The 19,250-nt window shown below is 42.1% G+C and overlaps 1 protein-coding gene and 2 non-coding genes across 3 annotated transcripts; all 3 read left to right on the top strand.

Moving 5' to 3' along the window:
* Nucleotides 1–2,114: 2,114 nt before the first annotated feature.
* Nucleotides 2,115–19,162, top strand: nop58 (NOP58 ribonucleoprotein homolog (yeast)). Its single transcript, XM_061698923.1, has 27 exons — nt 2,115–2,289; nt 2,753–2,829; nt 3,833–3,885; nt 4,136–4,260; nt 4,338–4,474; nt 4,661–4,725; nt 7,222–7,502; nt 7,705–7,831; nt 8,026–8,189; nt 8,300–8,434; nt 9,200–9,261; nt 9,352–9,503; nt 9,589–9,707; nt 9,783–9,840; nt 13,428–13,476; nt 13,727–13,821; nt 14,819–14,913; nt 14,994–15,100; nt 15,181–15,296; nt 16,874–17,028; nt 17,101–17,146; nt 17,242–17,327; nt 17,412–17,552; nt 17,737–17,842; nt 17,927–18,059; nt 18,791–18,863; nt 18,957–19,162. The coding sequence occupies exons 1-27, from the start codon at nt 2,245–2,247 to the stop codon at nt 19,032–19,034; spliced, it is 2,880 nt and encodes a 959-aa protein (XP_061554907.1). The 5' UTR covers nt 2,115–2,244; the 3' UTR covers nt 19,035–19,162.
* Nucleotides 7,547–7,630, top strand: LOC133414320 (small nucleolar RNA SNORD11B). The gene has a single exon (XR_009769993.1). It is a non-coding gene; the product is annotated as a small nucleolar RNA SNORD11B (small nucleolar RNA).
* Nucleotides 7,866–7,950, top strand: LOC133414325 (small nucleolar RNA SNORD11B). The gene has a single exon (XR_009769994.1). It is a non-coding gene; the product is annotated as a small nucleolar RNA SNORD11B (small nucleolar RNA).
* Nucleotides 19,163–19,250: the final 88 nt, after the last annotated feature.

The following is a 19,250-nucleotide window of genomic DNA, read 5'->3' as shown; positions in this document are numbered from 1 at the left end:
GCTACTGGATACAGATTTGTAACAATACGTTTAGAATGACAAAAAAAACACACAAATCTACAGCTTATACAATATTAAGTGCTTCATAGAACACACTCAGCCCTCTGGTGGGGGCGGTGGGGCCCCACTGTCGCTCCTCGGGCCTGCTTCCTCCTCTTCTCTCCGTTCCTTGCGTCCCGCTCTGGTTGTCCGGCCTAATGGCCCCAACCTGCGGTAGCCATGCCTCTTAATCACTCACTTAGCACACACTCACACCATTCACTGTATATATTTCTCACTAATCACATCTGGGCACATACACATATCAAAGGGTTCCTGGGGGACTGGTATGGGATCGGGAGGGTGTGGGTGTCGGATTGGGTTTCAGTACATCTATGCTGGTTGGCTGAGGGGGGTGTCATTGGGTCCCTGCGGCCCCCGCTGGATGGCCGGTTGTCAGGGCGCCTCGGTGGGGCCGGCGGACCGCCCTGGGTCCTCGGTGTGGGACGTGCCCCGTCCGCCGGGCTGCTGTCGGGTCGACCCCATCGATTGATTGGGTGGGGTCCTCAGCCACCGCGGTGCGGCCACAGCAATTATAGGACACTTCTGTCAGTCTTTGTGCATGTAAAACGGTATCAATTCACTTATCCGCAGGCACACACCCCTTACTGCAACAAATAACTCATGAATATGCAAATCGCTTGTGTATCCCCTCACTTATACTCTCGTCCTGTACACTTTTAGAATTTACATAATTAATACCACCACACTTCAGTTGTACAGCCGGGTTCACGACCCTGGTCCTGCTTTTCTTCTTGTCCTGTCCTTGTCATTTTCTATCTTGTCCTGTCCTACCCTCACAGGGAGTAGCACTACAGCCCCATGCAACACTCATATATAACGTTTCATTGTTGTAGATAATGTAATGATTTACTTCACTCATCCTGTTTACAATTAGTGCTTTGTCTTTTGTCTTTGTTTCGTTCTCCCTTCTAGAAACTTTGTTCTGTTCGACTGATCAAGTCGGATTCTCAATAAACCTCATAATACCACAGTGGAAGCTTAAAAACTCCACTTTGACACAGTAAATCTGTTTCGTCATAAAAGGGATACAGATTTTCCATTCTGCTTGACTTTACAGCCGAACAGGACAAAAAAGAAAAAAGATAGAAAAAAACACCGTATCTTTCTGACTATCGTCATTACATCTTAAATAGATAGAATTTTCATTCGAGATAGCTGTAACATCATTCATGACTAGTGGAAACGATATCCATCCAGGCGGCACGGTGGACGACTGGTCAGAGCGTCAGCCTCACAGTTCTGATGACCCGGGTTCAATCCCCGTCCCCGCCTGTGTGGAATTTGCATGATCTCCCCGTACCTGCGTGGGTTTTATCCGGGCACTCCGGTTTCCTCCCACATCCCAAAAACATGCACGAATTGGAGACTCTAAATTGCCTGTAGGCATTACTGTGAGTGCGAATGGTTGTTTGTTCCTATGTGCCCTCCTGCCCGATGACAGCTGGGATAGGCTCCAGCACGCCCACGACCCTAGTGAGGAGAAGTGGCTCAGAAAATGGATGGATGGATATCCATCCATCCATTTTCTGAGCCCCCCCCCCCCCCTTTATATATATATACTTATAGCATATTATTTTAGCTGGGGGGGGGGGGGCATTCTGTGGAGAACAACAAAAGGACATTGAATCTTCACCATTAACACATATTACCAAATATTTGGAGGGGATGGTGTGTGTGTGTGTGTGGGGGGGGGGGGGGGTGTTGGCATTAGAAGTTGGAGCCCCTCCTAAAATAGGACAAGCGACGCCACTGCATAACCACCTTTTGTTCGTTGGAACTAGCGGTTAGAAACCTCAATAGCTGAACTGTAACCTGTAACATAACGAAGAATGACTGTATACGTCTACTGTCCGAAAAAAATAATCACTTATTCAAATATAAACAAACAAAAATACCCACACACAAACTGAACAAACATTGTTACTTCACACGGGATAAACTGTAGTTTTACGTGATAAGAGCAGTTACACATTTTGTCCTGCAGAGGGCAATAACTCAATGAACATCCCCATGCGTGCGTTTTTTGTTTTTTTACTTCACCCAAAGAAGAAGCAGCAACGCGTGGCGTGCATTTTACAGTGAAGGATCGCAGGCGTGGAACTCAACCTGGATGAACAACGCTAAAAAAAAGCACCCGGGCTTTTAAAAAGAAAACAAGGGGCAACCTACGCCTGCTGCAAAATGCTGGTCTTGTTTGAGACCGCTGCAGGCTATGCCATTTTTAAAGTACGTTCATCAAACCCTTATTTTCTATTTCTTTTTAAGCGTGTGGCAACGTGGGTTAGCATACATTAGCATTGTCGCTAGTTGTTGAGATCCTTTACAGTTTTGATGACGCCTTTTAAAATGTGAACGATTATATGTGAGATACAGTGTACGAGACTGCGTAAGTGTAATCCACTTCCTTTACTCGAATGTGTGACATTTGACTGGTTTTAAGGTTAACAAGTTGTCGGCAGGCCGTGTAACCACGTGTGCGAGCCCATGTGGCCTAGCGGCATGTTACCGTCGTCATAATTCCTTCCGATCTGCTTATTAATCATTTCATGTATGTTAGTTTCCCTGTAGACGCTTAGCTTGTCATTTTCAAAAAAATTATTGGAACAAAATGCTTGTTGTCGTTTCAACTAACTGTGCTAACCGAAGCTGTGCATGATGATTCTGAACAAGTCTGCTTTGTTTTTTTAAGGTTCTTGATGAATCCAAACTGCAGCAGGTCGACAGTTTGTACAAGGAGTTTGAGACTCCTGAAAAGGCAAATAAAATGTGAGTAAGGATGCCGCGTTAAATAACTGGGGGCAGTGCGTCACACCACCAAATAAAAATGATACTAAATGTATATCGACTGCAATATTGATGATCTGCTCGCCATATAATAAGTATATTGAGTGGTGCCTTAACTTACGAATTTAATGTTAATGGTTATGTATGTAACTCAAAATATTCACTTCAAATCACCTTTCCCCATTGGAATGAATGGAAAAGCCGTTTAAGGCATTGCTCGCCTCGACCACGAGGGGGGGGGGGGCAGTGTAATAGTCATGCAAACAAACGAAGAGTTTCACAGCTAAGGGACTTCGTATGCTGCAGTAATATAATAGTATGTACTTGCAGAGGATAGACTATATGCCTGTGAGTATTGTTAATTGTCTGTCTACATGTGTTGCTCCGCCTGGGTTCAAATATGTTGCTCAAAGTGTTATAATACCCCCACATAAATGCTATTCGTTTGCCCATCTGTGGTGTTTTGCGTTGTGTGTTAGCTTTAAGCTAACGGCCATTCAAGGTGATGTGGTTGTATGGAATACGCGTGTAGTTTATTTTGAAAGTAGACTTCACCTGGGAGTGGCAATAAAAAGCTTAAAACTCTTTATTTGAAGAATATTTATGTTTGAAATTGCAGCTTGTTGTGAAATGAGTTGTTTGCTGCCAGCATGTAGTGCTTTAAAATATATATTTTTTTATTTTCGTTTTGCACAAGTCACACCAAAAGCTTGTAAAATATATACGTCAGGTCTTTCATAAGTCAAGGTACCACTGTTACTGTGTACCTGTTAATTGTACCCTCTGCCATGTAGTGGAAGGAGGTTTCATTGTTCTCCTGTCACCATACGTCACTGGCATAGATAGATGGACAAAGATACATTTGTAGTAAATGGATGGTAATCTTTGGACCAATTCAGTGAAATTGTATTGATTTCCAACAGCACGTTTTTGTTTATCATTGTGATGTTGAATATTTATTTAATATTCAGTTACTGTTTTTCAGTGTGAAACTGAAGCACTTTGAGAAGTTCCAGGATACAACTGAGGCCTTGGCAGGTAAATAACATGCTCTAGTGTTAACCAGAGCCAAAACATGTCACATCTGTGGTCCATGATGAATTTTATTGTCTGAGTTAATGGTGAAGTACACCTTATTCGTCACTACCCCTGAGACCACAAACTACATATTACTCAAAAGTGATGGAACAGAGTAAGGACAGAGAGTTGGCGTTAAAATAGTTTGTGTATTTTCGAGAACACTGTACGTCTTTTATGAATGCAGTTTTGATTGTCTTCTTCTACTCAGCTGCCACTGCTCTTGTTGAGGGTAAAATTGGTAAAAGTTTGAAGAAGGTGCTGAAGAAGGTGGTTGCCAAAGAGGCTCATGAGCAGCTGGCCATCAGCGATGCAAAACTCGGTGGTGTCATCAAAGTAGGTGACTCAACCACTATGGATGGTAGTCCTTAAATGGAGCATTGTTGGTAAGAATCAAATTGCCTTCTTTCTAGGAAAAACTGGATTTGAGTTGCATCCACAGCCCTGCTGTTGCCGAACTCATGAGGTGCATCAGGAGCCAGATGGAGGGCCTAATCTCAGGTCTTCCGCCCAGAGAGATAAGCGCCATGTCCCTAGGCTTGGCTCACAGGTGGGTGCAGATGCTCTTTTGGTGCCATCTAGTAAGCTGCTGTCTATGATTCCACATTGCTGTCTGAAACACTCCTGTAGATTTTCTTCAGCATTCGTCACTACCACTGAGGCAGCGGTTTCCCTCATGGGAAAGCTGGAAGCTATCTTTTGGTGTTCCTCACTATTTTTTCTGTTGTTTTTCCAGTCTGTCCCGCTACAAGCTGAAGTTCAGCCCCGACAAGGTGGACACCATGATTGTGCAGGCTATATGTGAGTTTTGTTTGAGTTATTCAAGTCACATTTCCCCTCCAGTTGCACCATTCAGTTTAGCTTGTCGTAGTATGGTGTGGGGCGGTGAACTCTGATCTGGTATGTTTCTAGTGTTTGGTCACACTGTACTTATGAGGCTTTGCAGCACGTCTTGAAAAAAAAACTGAGTACCGTATTTTCACGACCACAGGGCGCACCGTATTAAAAGGGGGAGTCTCAATTACGGGGTCTATTTCTGTATTTAACACATACATAAGGCCCACCGTATTATTGGGTGCAGGCATGGTAAAACATACGCTATCTTAAAACATACGGTAGCATGCATGCACGCTAAACAATATTTTTAAAAAGGCAGCGGGAGCAAAACTGAGTTCGGTTGTACTTAAGTATTTAACGATGTACTCACATTATTTTTGTTTATCAATCCTCATCCACAAATCCATCGAAGTCCTCATCTTCTGTATCCGAAATGAACAGCTGAGCAAGTTCTCAATCAAACACACCAGATTCGAGACAGTCTCATTGCCGTGCGAAAGCTAGAACAACAGTGCAAGCAGACACGTTAGCCAAAACATCTACAATCCATTCACAAATGGTGGCGTAACTCGCCCGGCGCTGCCTCCTAGTCTTAGTAAAGCTGTGTTTGCCATCTGTCATCCATGGGTCCCACGCCGCTCACTTAACTCTGAACGCCCTGTTTACACGGATGTCCAGCGGTTCGTCAAGCCTCCCTGAAGGATGGCAAGTCCCGGGTTATTGCACTCAGTCGAATGGTGACTGTAGAGACGCTTCTCCCGGCTGTTCTTTGCTCCTTAATCCATTGCTCGAGTTGGTCTTCCAACTCGGGCCACCTCGCCTTGTTTCCGCATTTTTTCCCCGCGGAAACTCAGCTTCGTCTTCTTGACTTGGCGACGCTTGTTTTCCTCCTTCCTCCACTTGCGAACCATGGGTTCGTTGATCTTGAGTTCTCTCGCGTCTGCTCAATTCCCATGTTCCTCCGCATAACTGACAGCTTGCAGTTTAAACTGTGCTTCGTAAGCGTGTCTCTTCGTAGGTGCCATTTTCAGGGGTCCTTAGGCCAAACCGATGTTGCTTTGCACAATGCACACCCCGGAAATGCTCGGAGTCAGTCAAGCGGTAAAAAAAAAAAAAAAACTATACTGCAGCGCTATATACCTACTGGGGGCGTAGCTTTAGCGTCGTACTTCACGCACCCATCCACTGTCCTCAGCCACGTTCGCTTTTCCTCTGTGTGAGCAGTGTGTCGGCAGGAAATGCAAAAAAAAATTAAAATCTAGCACAGCGCTCATCACACAACATTTATAGATGTTGGAACTCTGTGTACACAAGGCGCGCTGCATTATAAGGTGCCCCATCCATTTTGGAGAAAATTTAAGAATTTTAAGTGTGCCTTATGGTCGTGAAAATACGGTTGTTTGAGAAGCGTGTATCGAGGCAAGCGTTGTTGAAGTGGCATGAGATTTGAAGCCTAGTCCCTCAAGGATGTTGCAGCCTTTTTTGTAATAATTGTGGCCTGAAATGCTTGATTTCACAGCAGCAGTTTAGAACATTTTTGATCGATTTTGCCCAAAAATCTATGGGGATTTTGTGATGAAATACTACCATTTTGCTATTTTTTTTTTTTCATTCACTCTTACACGCACTCATGCACTCCATTTCTGATTACATTACACATTATACTTGATATTTTAAAGGCAGATTTTATTTGATAAAGCAGAGAGGGAAGCACAGAAAAATGCTGGTAACGTCAAGGTGGCTCGTACGTATAACAGAAAATCATTTACTACAAAATGAATGCCGCATTTGAATTTGTGAGTAATTGTCAGTGTCACAGACTGTCACAAGTACTGGCATACACACATACAGTCACGGAAACGTGTGCTTGCCTCCGTCACTCTGATTATACTACCAGTAACTTTATTGCAAACTGCATGTTAAATCCAGCTCTGTCTCAGTCTTCGCCAGGTTTAAATGCAAGGGCTTCTGTCGACGCGATTTGTTTGGGCTGACCTTGTTTTTAGCCATTCTCCTCGTGTAGGACATCAGGAGACGAACATTTTTGTGAGGAGATTATACATTTGAGTCGCACACGCATGTACTGCGGTATCTTTACACCAAAAACAAGGGAGTGGTGGTACGTTTGCATGGAAGACTGCTATGACTGGAACTTGCTGAAAGCTCCAATGATTGGTTCAATTTGTGGAAACGTTGCAGTGATTGGATGATATTGGAAGCGCATGCATAATTTACGAGGATTAGTGGATTTTGTTTGAATTGTTGAGATCACAACGTTGCAAATTCCTGGAGGGACTGCAATATGCTTCAAGTGTTTTAATACATTTAGAGCATGTAGGAGGGATAAAACTATTACACTTATTTTTTTTCTTTATGGTCACTCTATTGCAGTATTTATATTAGTATTTTTAGAGACAACACAGGGCAACGTGGTTATGTTAGCTTTCGGGCTCTCCACAGCGCTGTTGGATGACTTGGACAAGGAGCTGAACAATTACATCATGCGCTGCAGAGAGTGGTACGGTTGGCATTTCCCCGAGCTCGGGAAGGTTATCACCGACAACTTGGCGTACTGCAAGACTGTCTGTAAAATTGGGGACCGCACCAACGTGGCCACCAGCGACCTATCGGACCTGCTCCCTGAGGAAATCGAGGCGGAGGTGAAGCTGGCAGCAGAGATCTCCATGGGAACCGAAGTGTCTGAGCAGGATATCAGTAACATCCGGCACCTGTGCGAGCAGGTACGTGTTCCGTGTCAATATTTGGATTATTAGAAGGATTTGAGTGGCTTTGGTGATGATGATGACAAATGTCTTCCTCCAGAAACAATCATGTGGGTTTTTCAGTCACTACCTCATCTGAATGGTCACGTGACTCAGCTCTGTAATTGGCGGGCACTTCCTGTTTCTTTTCCTGAAGGAAAATGTCACCCTTTTTGTGCAGGTGATTGAAATCTCAGAGTACCGCACTCAGCTGTATGACTACCTGAAGAACCGGATGATGGCGATCGCCCCCAATCTGACAGTGATGGTGGGCGAGTTGGTTGGTGCTCGTCTCATCTCGCATGCCGGTGAGTCATGCAGAAACTGCAGCACTGATGCAAGCTCGAGCACTGATGATCTCGATGCTTTGTCGAGTTCCTGAATAATTTCTGATGTTTTTAAGTCACTACCTCATCTGAGGTCTGAAAGTGGTCTGACTTGAGAAGTTCTACCCAAGAGCTAGACAGCTCACTCACTCCGACCATCTTTTTTGGCGACCCAGGTTCACTATTGAATCTGGCAAAGCACCCTGCCTCGACAGTACAGATTCTGGGGGCAGAGAAGGCACTGTTCCGAGCGCTCAAAACCCGCAAGGACACACCCAAGTACGGTCTCATCTACCACGCCTCTCTTGTGGGCCAGACCACTGCCAAGAACAAGGGCAAGGTACATTCAGAGTGAAACACCTGAATCCATATACTATTCTTGCTTTAAAAAAAAAAAAAAAGTATATATATATATATATGAATATAAATATGTATATGGTTGTTGTACAGATCTCAAGAATGCTGGCAGCCAAAACGTCCCTCGCCATCCGTTACGATGCCCTTGGAGAAGACACAAATGCAGAAATGGGTGTGGAGAATCGAGCCAAGCTCGAGGCCAGGTTACGGCAGTTGGAGGAGAGAGGAGTAAGTACGCAAACATTGAAAAATCTCATAGTTTACGTTCAAACATCTTATAGTTGAAATCAGTCGTGCATGATTTGTTTTGATTAGTGAGGGTTTCTTGATTGTGTTGCGTGCATTCTCCCATTAATGCAGTAGTTCCCAAACTTTTTTACACCAAGTACCACCTAAAAAAAATACTTCGCTCTCCAGCCACAACCTTTATGACCAACATTAAAATATGGTAGTGTTGTAGGTAGGGGTGTAACAAAAACTATTTGAATCGGACATCTGTTTTGCTTTAAAATATGAGAGTTTATCAGTACACGGACTATTGTATCACCTTGAACTCAATATACCTTGAACCGCCCAATTGCCCGGTCAGAAAGTTGACGCAGCTCCATCTCTTCCTTTGATCTTTTCCTTTGATTTACGCCTTGGCAAGTTTAAAGTCCAAACTGTGGAAGCAATTCAAATTTTATATGAAAAATATAATCGAATTGAACTGTATCGAATCGTAAGCCCATTGTATCGAATCATTCAACTTTAAAATGTACCGTCCTTGAATCATTTCGCATTCCATGTATCGAGATGCGTATCGAATCATCTTTTATTGGAGAAGCACACCCTTAGTAGTAGGCCCAAGTGTTCATTTAAAAAAAAAAAAAAAAAAAAACTTAACTACTGAAATCCTTGTCTATCACTAATTTCACAAGTGTCAACTAGTTTGGCTCATACTTGTTGTGAAGTATATGCTCAGTACATTTTGACATCTCTGATTTTCTTCAGATTCGAAGAATCAGTGGAACAGGAAAAGCAATGGCCAAGGCAGACAAATATCAACACAAAAGGTAAATCTTGTAGTAATCAACTATATCACATTTTCTGCATTACAGTATGGCCATGAACAAAGTAAACATCTTGTTCCCCCCCCCCAACAGTGAAGTGAAACAATATGACCCGTGCGGGGATTCTACGATACCCTCCACTTCAAAGAAGAGGAAGTTTGAAGACATGGAAGAGAAAGCGGAAAAAGAGCCTTCAACGCCTGTGGTGAAAGCAAAAAAGACCAAAAAGGAACCAGCAGCAGAGGGTGGGTGGAGTAAAGGAAAAATGCAATGTGCTTGGCCAGCCCCATATTTTTAAATTTACATTGATTGCTCTTGCTTGTCTGTCAGAAGTAGAAGGCGAAACATCCACAGCTGCGACTGAAGAGCCCCCCAAGAAAAAGAAGAAAAAGATGAAAGATACTGCTGAGGAGCCAAAAGAGGAGGAAGCAAGTGTTGTGGTGGAAGAGGTACAATTTATCCTAAGCAATGCTTTTTAAGTTTAATGGATTGTTTTTAGTAATGTAAATTATTCATTTCTCTAGCCAGCAGAGAAGAAGAAAAAGAAGAAAAAGAAGATCAAGGAGGAGGAGGAGGAAGACTGAAAAGAACAGCAATGTATATTTTGTTTTATGTGTTATTTACCTTGTTTTCTTTAAGGGGCAAAACTGTATTTACTTCCTGATGATAAAACTATACCCATTGTCTCCTTTATTACTGCAAATTATTTGTCTGAGAAGTTTGGCTTATTTTGAAAATGTATGTGAATCTTTTTAATTACCTTGATTTAAGATTTTTCATGTATTTGGACATCTGTATCAGATAATCTATTTTAGTGCATACTTTAAATGACAACTCTGAAGACTGCAAACACAATAATTATATGTATTGCAGTAAGGCGGTGTTTTCTCATGTTTTTAGTGGAATACGTGGAAATGAAGGCTGTGATTATCTATTGCAGGCTTTCCTAAACATTAACACAAACACGATTCCAGACACAGGGTACCATTTTTTTCTTCAACGCATTCATGGATTTGTATGTAAATTACAGACGGGTGGGGGGGGGGGGTCATCGAGTGGTGGTGTAATATTTGAATGGCAATCATTTTAAACTCAGTGGTCTTCACATAATTAATGGCTAGATAGGACTGTGCTTGCAATTGCCAATTTGGACTCAGAAACTGAAATGGACTTCGTTGGCATGCTTGTATTCAGGTGGCGATGCATGTGGGACCATTTTCACATGTATGAGCAGTACATACAATGTGTCTTCTAAATCTAAACAATTCCGTTGAAGCTTGGCGGTACAGTATGTTTAAGGTGGTCGTCCTGCTGTAAGGGGAACCTCCGCACCAGTCTTATGCAGTCTCCATGTTTTTGTCCAAGATTGCCCTGTATTTAGCTACATTCAGCTTTCATCCCTGCTGAAGAAAGCGAAGCATTCCCCACAGCATAATATTGCCATGTTTCACAGTGGAGATGGTGTTCAAGGATGTGCACTCTTCATTTTTTGCCACATATAGTGTCTTGAAGGTCAAAAACTCCAATTTTGGTCCCATCTGACCAGGCCACGTCATTCCATGCTTGCTGTGGTTCTGTCATGACTTTTGGCAAGCTGAAAACGGGGATTCTTTGGACATGCCCCCTTCCTGTTCCAACATGACTATGCATCAGTGCACAAAACAAGGTTCATAAAGGCACTGATTAAAGAGTTTGATGTGGATTATTGTGTCAACCGTCGAGACCTTCAAATTCCTGGGAATTACAATCTCTCAGGACCTGCAGTGGGCGACTAACATCAACTCCGTCCTCAAAAAGGCCCAGCAGAGGATGTACTTCCTGCGGCTTCTGAGAAAGCACGGCCTGCCACCGGAGCTGCTGAGACAGTTCTACACAGCGGTAATCGAATCAGTCCTGTGTTCTTCCATCACAGTCTGGCTCGGTGCTGCTACAAAAAAGGACAAACTCCGACTGCAACGGTCAATCAAAACTGCTGAAAGGATTGTCGGTACCCCCCTATCCACCATTGAGGACTTGCACACTGCCAGACAAGGGTGTGCAAAATCCTCTCGGACCCTCCGCACCCCGGTCACCAGCTCTTCCAGCTCCTTCCCTCAGGTAGGCGCTACCGATCAATGCAAACTAGAACTAGTAGACATTCCAACAGCTTCGTCCCTCTTGCGATCAACTTCTTAAACACCTGACCTATAATTCCATTACAACAAGCTGGCAATTTTTTGACTTGAGTTTGTTGTCACATTTCTGTGGGGCCAATTATGTATTACTCGTGCAATCACTGTATTTGTCTCGCCATGCTGCACTATTTGCATATACTGGCCACTCATGCCAGAGTAGCATCTGCTCCATTTGCACACTGATTGAGGAGTATCTGTAACATTTGCACAACCAACATTGTCCCAGATGATCGCACAACTCGTCACTTTAAACCGCATACACTCCTTGAAGTCTCAGCGCCCTTTGCACAATGCTCATTGCACCGGTCTATTGCAATATTAGTCATTCGAACTGCTCTAAGCAGTGCTAGAGGACTCTGCATCTTTTTGCACAATTGTTTTTTGTCAAAGTCTTTGTCTCCAAAGTGTTCTGTAAATTGTACTAGAGCGGCTCCAACTACCGGAGACAAATTCCTTGTGTGTTTTGGACATACTTGGCAAATAAAGATGATTCTGATTAACTTGACTGGCCTGCACAATCCTGACCTCAACCCTACAGAACATTTTTTAGACAAATTAGATTGAAGATTGAGCGCTAGGCCCTCTCGTCCAACATCAGTGTGTAACCTCACAAATGCGTGTCTGGAAAAATGGTAAAATTCTGAAAAACACCCCTTTCTACAAGAGTTGATGTTATAAAATGCAGAGGGTGGACCAATGTCATATTAAACCCTATGGATTAAAAATGAGGTGTCACTTAAATTCATACCTAAGTCAAGGAAGGTGAGTGAATACTTAGGGCAATACAGTGTATCTTTCAAAAGTGAATTCAATTTGGTCATTCTGAGAAGAAAAAATAAAAATAACCAGACCCCAGTTATGGCAGTATAGTATATCTTTCAAAACTAAGAATTCAATTTGGTCATTCTGGAAAAAAAAAAAAAAAAAAAAAAATTAACCAGACTCCAGTTATGGCAGTATAGTGTATCTTTCAAAACTAAGAATTCAATTTGGTCACTCTGAGAAGAAAAAAAAAAAGACCGACATTTTGTTGGCTCAAGGACACGTGTCACTGCACTATGATTGGCTGCTGTATCCTGGTAAAACGCCTTACTGCTTCCAGGCGGGAAAAGATGTGACAAGTGTGGCGGCATTAATGTTTGACACTAACCCTTACCCACCCTTATCCTAACCTGAATCCTTTCTAAACTGGCCTTAAGGCCCAACCCAAGCCCGCAACCTAACCATAACAAAGTTCTTTGTTTTTATGTCGTAGAAATGTGATACACGTTTGGGACGGTCATCTACATCTGCGTAGCCTGTTCTTCCTGTGAAGCAGGAGCCAATCATGTTACAGCGGGGCGTGTCCTGCCCGTAAACTGTGGGATCCTCATTACCGCGTCACCACCAGCGTCTAATAATAATAGTAATAATAATACATCTGTAATTTCTATTAATATATATTTGTTTTCATATAGTTTAATTAAAACCAAGCAATTATCAAGGTGAATTTTTATGTAACTTAAATTGCAAATGTGCCTCTTTCAAACTTAAAATGTGCCTAATTTAAAGGGATATCCGGACTCCCAAAAACACAAGCCAGCCCCTAAAAAAAACATTGCATGCATTGTTGGAGGTACGACTACAAGCTTTGAAATAAAAAAGTTTTCAAAATAAGCCTTCTTCTTTAAGTAAAATAATTAAAGTATTTTCATGGGAACGGAAAAGGCGTCGAATGTGCCTTTTGTCCAGCACGTTATATACTTTTTAAATGGATGAAATGGAAATTCAATAACTTGATTCCGGCGGCATTTCATTTCCCACAATGCATTTCGAGTGCAGCGTCGACGTAATGCGTTAGCTATAGATCAGTCGCTCTGAAATCTGTTGCTTTCCCTTGCCGCTACCACATGGCATGGCTGAGACACGCTCTGTTCGGGAAATGTTATTAACGAGCCAGTTTAGCTTCTCAGCGTATTAAGTTTATATTCGTAAAGAGGGTGACATACATATAAGTTACAATAATGTCGCAGTTGCAAGCGAGGTTTTACACAGAAAACCCAAGGTAAGGCAATGTAACAAATTATACGATTTAATCTAGCCAGACAAGGATAGCTAAATTTGTGTAGCTTACAGTAATGGAGAACAGTCAGTAAATGAATAAATTGGTGAGAAATCCGGACTAACAGTAACACCACAACATTCTCCTGCTTCCTCTCTTAATGCTTATTTTTTTTGATCACGTGTCTTTGGCAGGCGAGTTTACGCGCTGTATTATTATTCGCTGTAAAATCTAACAAAACATTTCGTTGTAGGTATGTAATAGATGATGTTCCATTCTCCATCCCAGCCACTTCTGAAGTCCATGATCTCAGCAATGTCATCAATAAGCTGCTGGAGGCCAAAAATGGTTTGATCTTAATTTGCATTCATCATTAGACAGTAGACTGAATACGACCGTAAGGTTACTTTAAGACTTCATTTCGCCCAAAAAGTTAACGTTTTGCATTGTTGTTAAAAATGAATATTAGTCAAGCTCCGTCGCGTTTTTAACGAAATAACCACACATAGGCCATGTACATGCAAATGGCACAATATGTGAGCTTGCTGACAGGGTGGACATTTTTGGCTGAGTCAGCATTTAATGAGCACATGGAGGAGCTTCACTTAGCCACATGATTTAGTGAACAAGCTGACTGTGTACTGTTTAACAAATACTCAGTGTGTACTTTAAATGTATGAAAGGCTTTTATATCAGTTGATATTTCATGATGGAAGAGTGGCCATTTTAAGCTTCACAACACTCAACTACACACACTATGTGATGAAAAGTAAGAAAGTGTTCATATTTACTCCGCAACGATCGACTGTGTTAGTCTCCATTTATTAAAGACCAACTGCTGGTCATAATGCCACTGAAAACAGAGTTTCTTAAAGCGGAAGTTAACCCATAATGACAGAGTGGACAGCAATTTGAGGGACATAAAATGTTCAATATGGTAATGTAAAGAGAATATATAGTACATGATCAAATTGACTCATTTTATCAATCAACTTTGTGGACAATACAACCATGTAAACATTGTTTTCTTTTAGTATCATTTACTACTTCTTACACACACTGGAGTTAGCAGAGCTATGTATGGGACATGCCAAAATCACATACGGCCAATGGGGGGGAAAATATATAAAATAATGGAAACGCATTTTAAGAGACTTATTGTACTAGTATGTGTGCAAATGTTTGGCCACTTCTAGTAAGATCTCAGAGTTGAATTATTCTGCTTAATTTTCACATTGACTGAGTGATTCTGATGAGTACACAAGAGAGACTTTATAGTAAATTTGACCCAATAGCATCTTTTGCAATTGAGTTCAAATGCGTCTGTTGGTTTTCACCGCCACAGGATCTCATACCAAGGTGGACTTCGACTTCCTGGTCAGGGGTCAGTTCCTACGAACGTCACTGTTGAGTCACATGGAAGCAGAAGACATATCAACGGTATGGATCAGTCTTAGTGATTCATGAGGAGTGCATTCATTTAGTTTGAGCCTTCATATTTAGTTGTGGGTGTGTCACAGGAAGATGTTGTGGAGATTGAGTATGTGGAGCGGATCACAGCGCCAGAACCTGAGGAGTGCATGATGCACGACGACTGGATTAGTTCTGTAGATGCAGATACTGAATGGTAAGATGATGGATGCTGCTCAGTCCCAGCTTCACGACAACGCTGTAAAAGAGTAATTGTTTTGGCTTGTATTTTGGCAGGATCCTGACTGGGTCTTATGACAAAACCGCCAGTATCTGGTCCTTGGGGGGCAAGGCTATGAAAAAAGTGGTTGGACACACAGATGTGGTCAAAGATGTCGCCTGGGTTAAGAAGAGTGAGTAGAGTTGTTCCTCTTAAAATTGTGAATTGGAATGCTACGTAATTTTAGGGCTGAAACGATTAATAGAATAACTCTAACTCCATTGCAAAAATAAGTCAAAGTAAATTACCTGCCTTGAAGCTTTGCAGTGATCATTTTTCCACGCGGACTAATGTTACTGCAGACTCCCGTACCAGTCAGTATATAAATAAGTTGGGACAATGGCGGCGAGCCAGGAGGAAAGAGTGTAAAAGAGAAAGAATGTCCAAAGTTTTGGATCATTTCACACTTAAAACAAGATAAAGTGCAGTGTATCTACTGCAAAGCAGAACTGGCTTACACAACAGCACCTCTACAATCGCTACCACAAGGTAATGTAAATATCCTAAGGCCATTTATTTTGCCTACCATTGCTAGTTAGAATGGATTGGAATTCCCTCACAATTGGCCAAGGACAGAGGCATCCACCAGTGCACTTTATTGAACTAACAACAAGAGAAACACGGAAGAGGTACCTTCATACATGAGCTGCTACAGCTACAACTGACGCCCAGGCACTCAAGAAGCAGATAGACTAATGGTTAGCAAGTTAAAGGCCAGCTGTGAACCTGAGGTCACAACAGCAAACACTACACTATTGTTTTCTGAGTCCCACGTCGCACACCAGGCCAGGCCCCACGTTTTAAAGCCACACACCCTAAGTCACAGATATTTGTGTGGAAGTTGAGGGTGGCGACCCCCAAGTGGACAACAATAATACCTAAAAAAAATAAAAATAATAATAATAATCAAAATGTGAAGTTAAGGAGTCGGCATAGTAAGTGTGGGACAGAAAAAAAAAAAGGTTCCCTAAATATTACAGTATTGCATGTTATGCCTCCAACATTGGCTGGTGTAAAGTAAAACAATGACCAGGCTGTCAAAGTAAGCACAGCAATATCTAATCAGATATTATATCTGGTAACTTGGGTGCACGTTGAGGTATTTCAGATTTTTTTTCTTCTGAACAAGAATCTGTAGGCTTGACTTTATTCTTTAACCGTATGTTTGTGTATTTAAATGGGGAATGGTTAAACTCACAGTCTCAGGCTCCACTGCTTTTTGATTAATGGGTAACGTGAGTCTGATATTTTTGTATTTCATTAGCGAGCACTGTTGGGAAAAAGAAATATTTTTACTACAGTATTATCTGCCTTGTTAACCCATCCATCCATCCATCCATTTTCTGTACCGCTTATCCTCACTAGGGTCGCTGGTGTTCTGGAGCCTAACACAGATATCTTCAGGCGAGAGGCGGGGTACACCCTGAACTGGTCGCCAGCCAATCGCAGGGCACATATAAACAAACAACCATTCACACTCACATTCACACCTACGGGTAATTTAGAGTCTTCAACAAACTCCACACAGGCGGGGCTGGGATTTGAACTCTGGTCCTCATAACTGTGAGGCCGATGTGCTAATCAGTCGTACACCATGTCGCCCCCTTGTTAATTTAATATGTAATATTTTAAAATAAAAATTGATGCTTCATTAATGAACATGGGTTCAAATGTAAATGCTCAGTGAGGGGGGGGGGGATGTTTGTGCAGACGGCCTGACTTCTCTACTTCTGACCGCCTCGCTTGACCAAACCGTCCTGTTGTGGGAGTGGAACTCTGAGAAGAACAATGTGGTGGCCAGGCACTGCTGCCGGGGACACACGGGGAGCGTTGACACGGTCGCCACGGACCCCAGTGGTTCAAAGGTACACCCTAGATTGTGAGAATAAGGAGGAAAAGGCAAAAGCAGGTTTCAATTCATACGGTGTTTTTTTCAGTTCTGCAGTGGCTCCTGGGACAAAATGTTGAAGATATGGTCAGCAGGTATGCATCACTAGAGTCTATGGAATGGTTACTACATAAACTCTTAATAGCACAGAAAAGTAATTTAATGCTGCGACATTTGCTTGCTATTCTAGTTCCCTCTGAAGAGGCAGACGAGGTTGAGGAGCCTGCTGACAGGCCGAGGAAGAAACAGAAGACCCAGCAGCTGGGCCTTACTAGAGTAAGTAATGTCTTCAGAACTAGTGGAGCTCATTGTTTTGCCAAAGCTGACGTGGCCTGTACACATTCCTCTGCTCCTGCACAGACACCTCTTATGACATTATCTGGGCACAATGAGGCTGTATCCTCAGTGCTGTGGTGTGATGGTGAGGAGGTTTGCAGTGCATCCTGGGACCACACAATCCGTTTGTGGGATGTGGAGACGGGAGAGATGAAGACAACCCTGGTAGATAAATACGTTTGTGATACAGTGGTATGTTAAAGTTTGAACAGACCAAACGTAATGGATCTCAATGGAAGTTTCTGTTCTGAACTTTAAGGTACCACTGGACTTTATTGCTCTTGGGAATGAAATTGTTTTTAGACATTTAAAATGAAACTGTGACAAGTTTGTCTCATTCTTTTCACAGACAGGAAGTAAAGTGTTCAACAGCATTTCCTACTCGCCTTTGTGTCGTCGGCTAGCGTCCGGCAGCACTGACAGACACATCAGGCTGTGGGACCCTCGCACGAAAGGTGTTGCCCCTTTTTTTTAAGAACTCTGGAAAATCACCACATCCTGTACAAACTCTTCACACATCTACTTTTTGCCTCCTTTAGATGGTTCACTGGTGCTACTGGCACTAACCTCCCACTTTGGCTGGGTCACCGCTGTCAAGTGGTCTCCATCACACGAGCACAAGTTGGTTTCCGGATCCCTGGACAACTTTGTCAAACTGTGGGACACCAGAAGGTCTGAAGAGCAGTGAAATTATTAACCCATACGCCTCCCCCTGCCCCAAAGAAGAGTTTTACTTCATTGATCACATGCAATGCTGTACAATGCAGATAATAATGCTTTAAAATTCATGTTTCAAACTAAGTCACATTTCCTGCAGTATTGTCTTTTAGGTACTGTACCTCATACAAAAAAGGGACCCCTTGTAGGACAATTACGGTTATATGTCATAGTCATACACCATTTCTGCCACTTCAGAAATCTTGTGTGCAAAACACCGCTTGTATTTGAATTTCAGTTTAAAAAATTTTTTTTAAGTACATGAGGTTTATACAGAGACCAAAAATGTTATCTCTTTGTTTGATTGTGTTTTTTTAAATTGTACTTTTTATCCTCATAAATGCAATGTCATTCAAAAGGCCCATAAGTAGTTAATTAGTGCGGTAGTAATTTTTTTTGGGGGGGGGGGTGTTATTTTAGTTAGCTAGCATTGGAGCTATGTGCTGGATTACCAAAACGCTTTTCCAAGACAGTTGGCAAAAACAGAGATGTTGCCTCCAGATAAATAACAAACAGAAAATGTTATGTTTTATCTATTTAGCATTATTACTGGAACTAGTCTTTTTTTTTTTATATACTGTATATATCATAAATAATTGAAGGATGCCCGGTGGGTAAAAATGTGCTCCTGTACAGCATAGGTTGAATTCAATAGTGGATTTAATTGTTTCCATTTTATCTTTCAGCTGCAAAGCTCCTCTGTATGACCTGGCAGCCCATGAAGATAAAGTGTTCTGTGTGGACTGGACAGAAAGTGGGGTAAGATCATTGATGTGTATCTTTAGAAAATGTATGTGGAATAAATGTAATCATTTTTTCTAATGTTTTTATCCCTTCTGTTTCATTTTTCAGCTGATGTTAAGTGGGGGAGCAGATAACAAATTGTACACCTACAGATACTCAGCTTGTCCGACTGACGCAGGAGCATAGTCTCAACAGAGATCCTATGCCGTCAGAATCTTATCCTGCACAAATGCCTTTTGTGACTTTTGTCTGTTGTTTTATTTTTATTTTTTTTTTACATGTTGTTAAGGGGGACTATTCTCATGTAATTTCCCTAATGAGCATAAATGGGTTTACTCTCCAAAGTGTTGTCTCTTCATTTCAAACAAGGATGCCCAGGAAAAAAAAAAACCTTATAACAAT

This window comes from Phycodurus eques, chromosome 1, assembly GCF_024500275.1.
Source record: "Phycodurus eques isolate BA_2022a chromosome 1, UOR_Pequ_1.1, whole genome shotgun sequence".
Taxonomy (NCBI): Eukaryota; Metazoa; Chordata; class Actinopteri; order Syngnathiformes; family Syngnathidae; genus Phycodurus; species Phycodurus eques.
The sequence above is the reverse complement of the archived record's forward strand: the minus strand, read 5'-3'. Positions and strand labels throughout refer to the sequence as shown.

Coding starts and splice junctions, on each gene's coding strand:
- nop58 (XM_061698923.1), top strand. CDS start 2,245: ATGCTGGTCTTGTTTGAGACCGCTGCAGGCTATGCCATTTTTAAA. Junction 4,261..4,337: donor AACTCGGTGGTGTCATCAAA/GTAGGTGACTCA, acceptor CCTTCTTTCTAG/GAAAAACTGGATTTGAGTTG. Junction 4,726..7,221: donor CATGATTGTGCAGGCTATAT/GTGAGTTTTGTT, acceptor GGCTCTCCACAG/CGCTGTTGGATGACTTGGAC.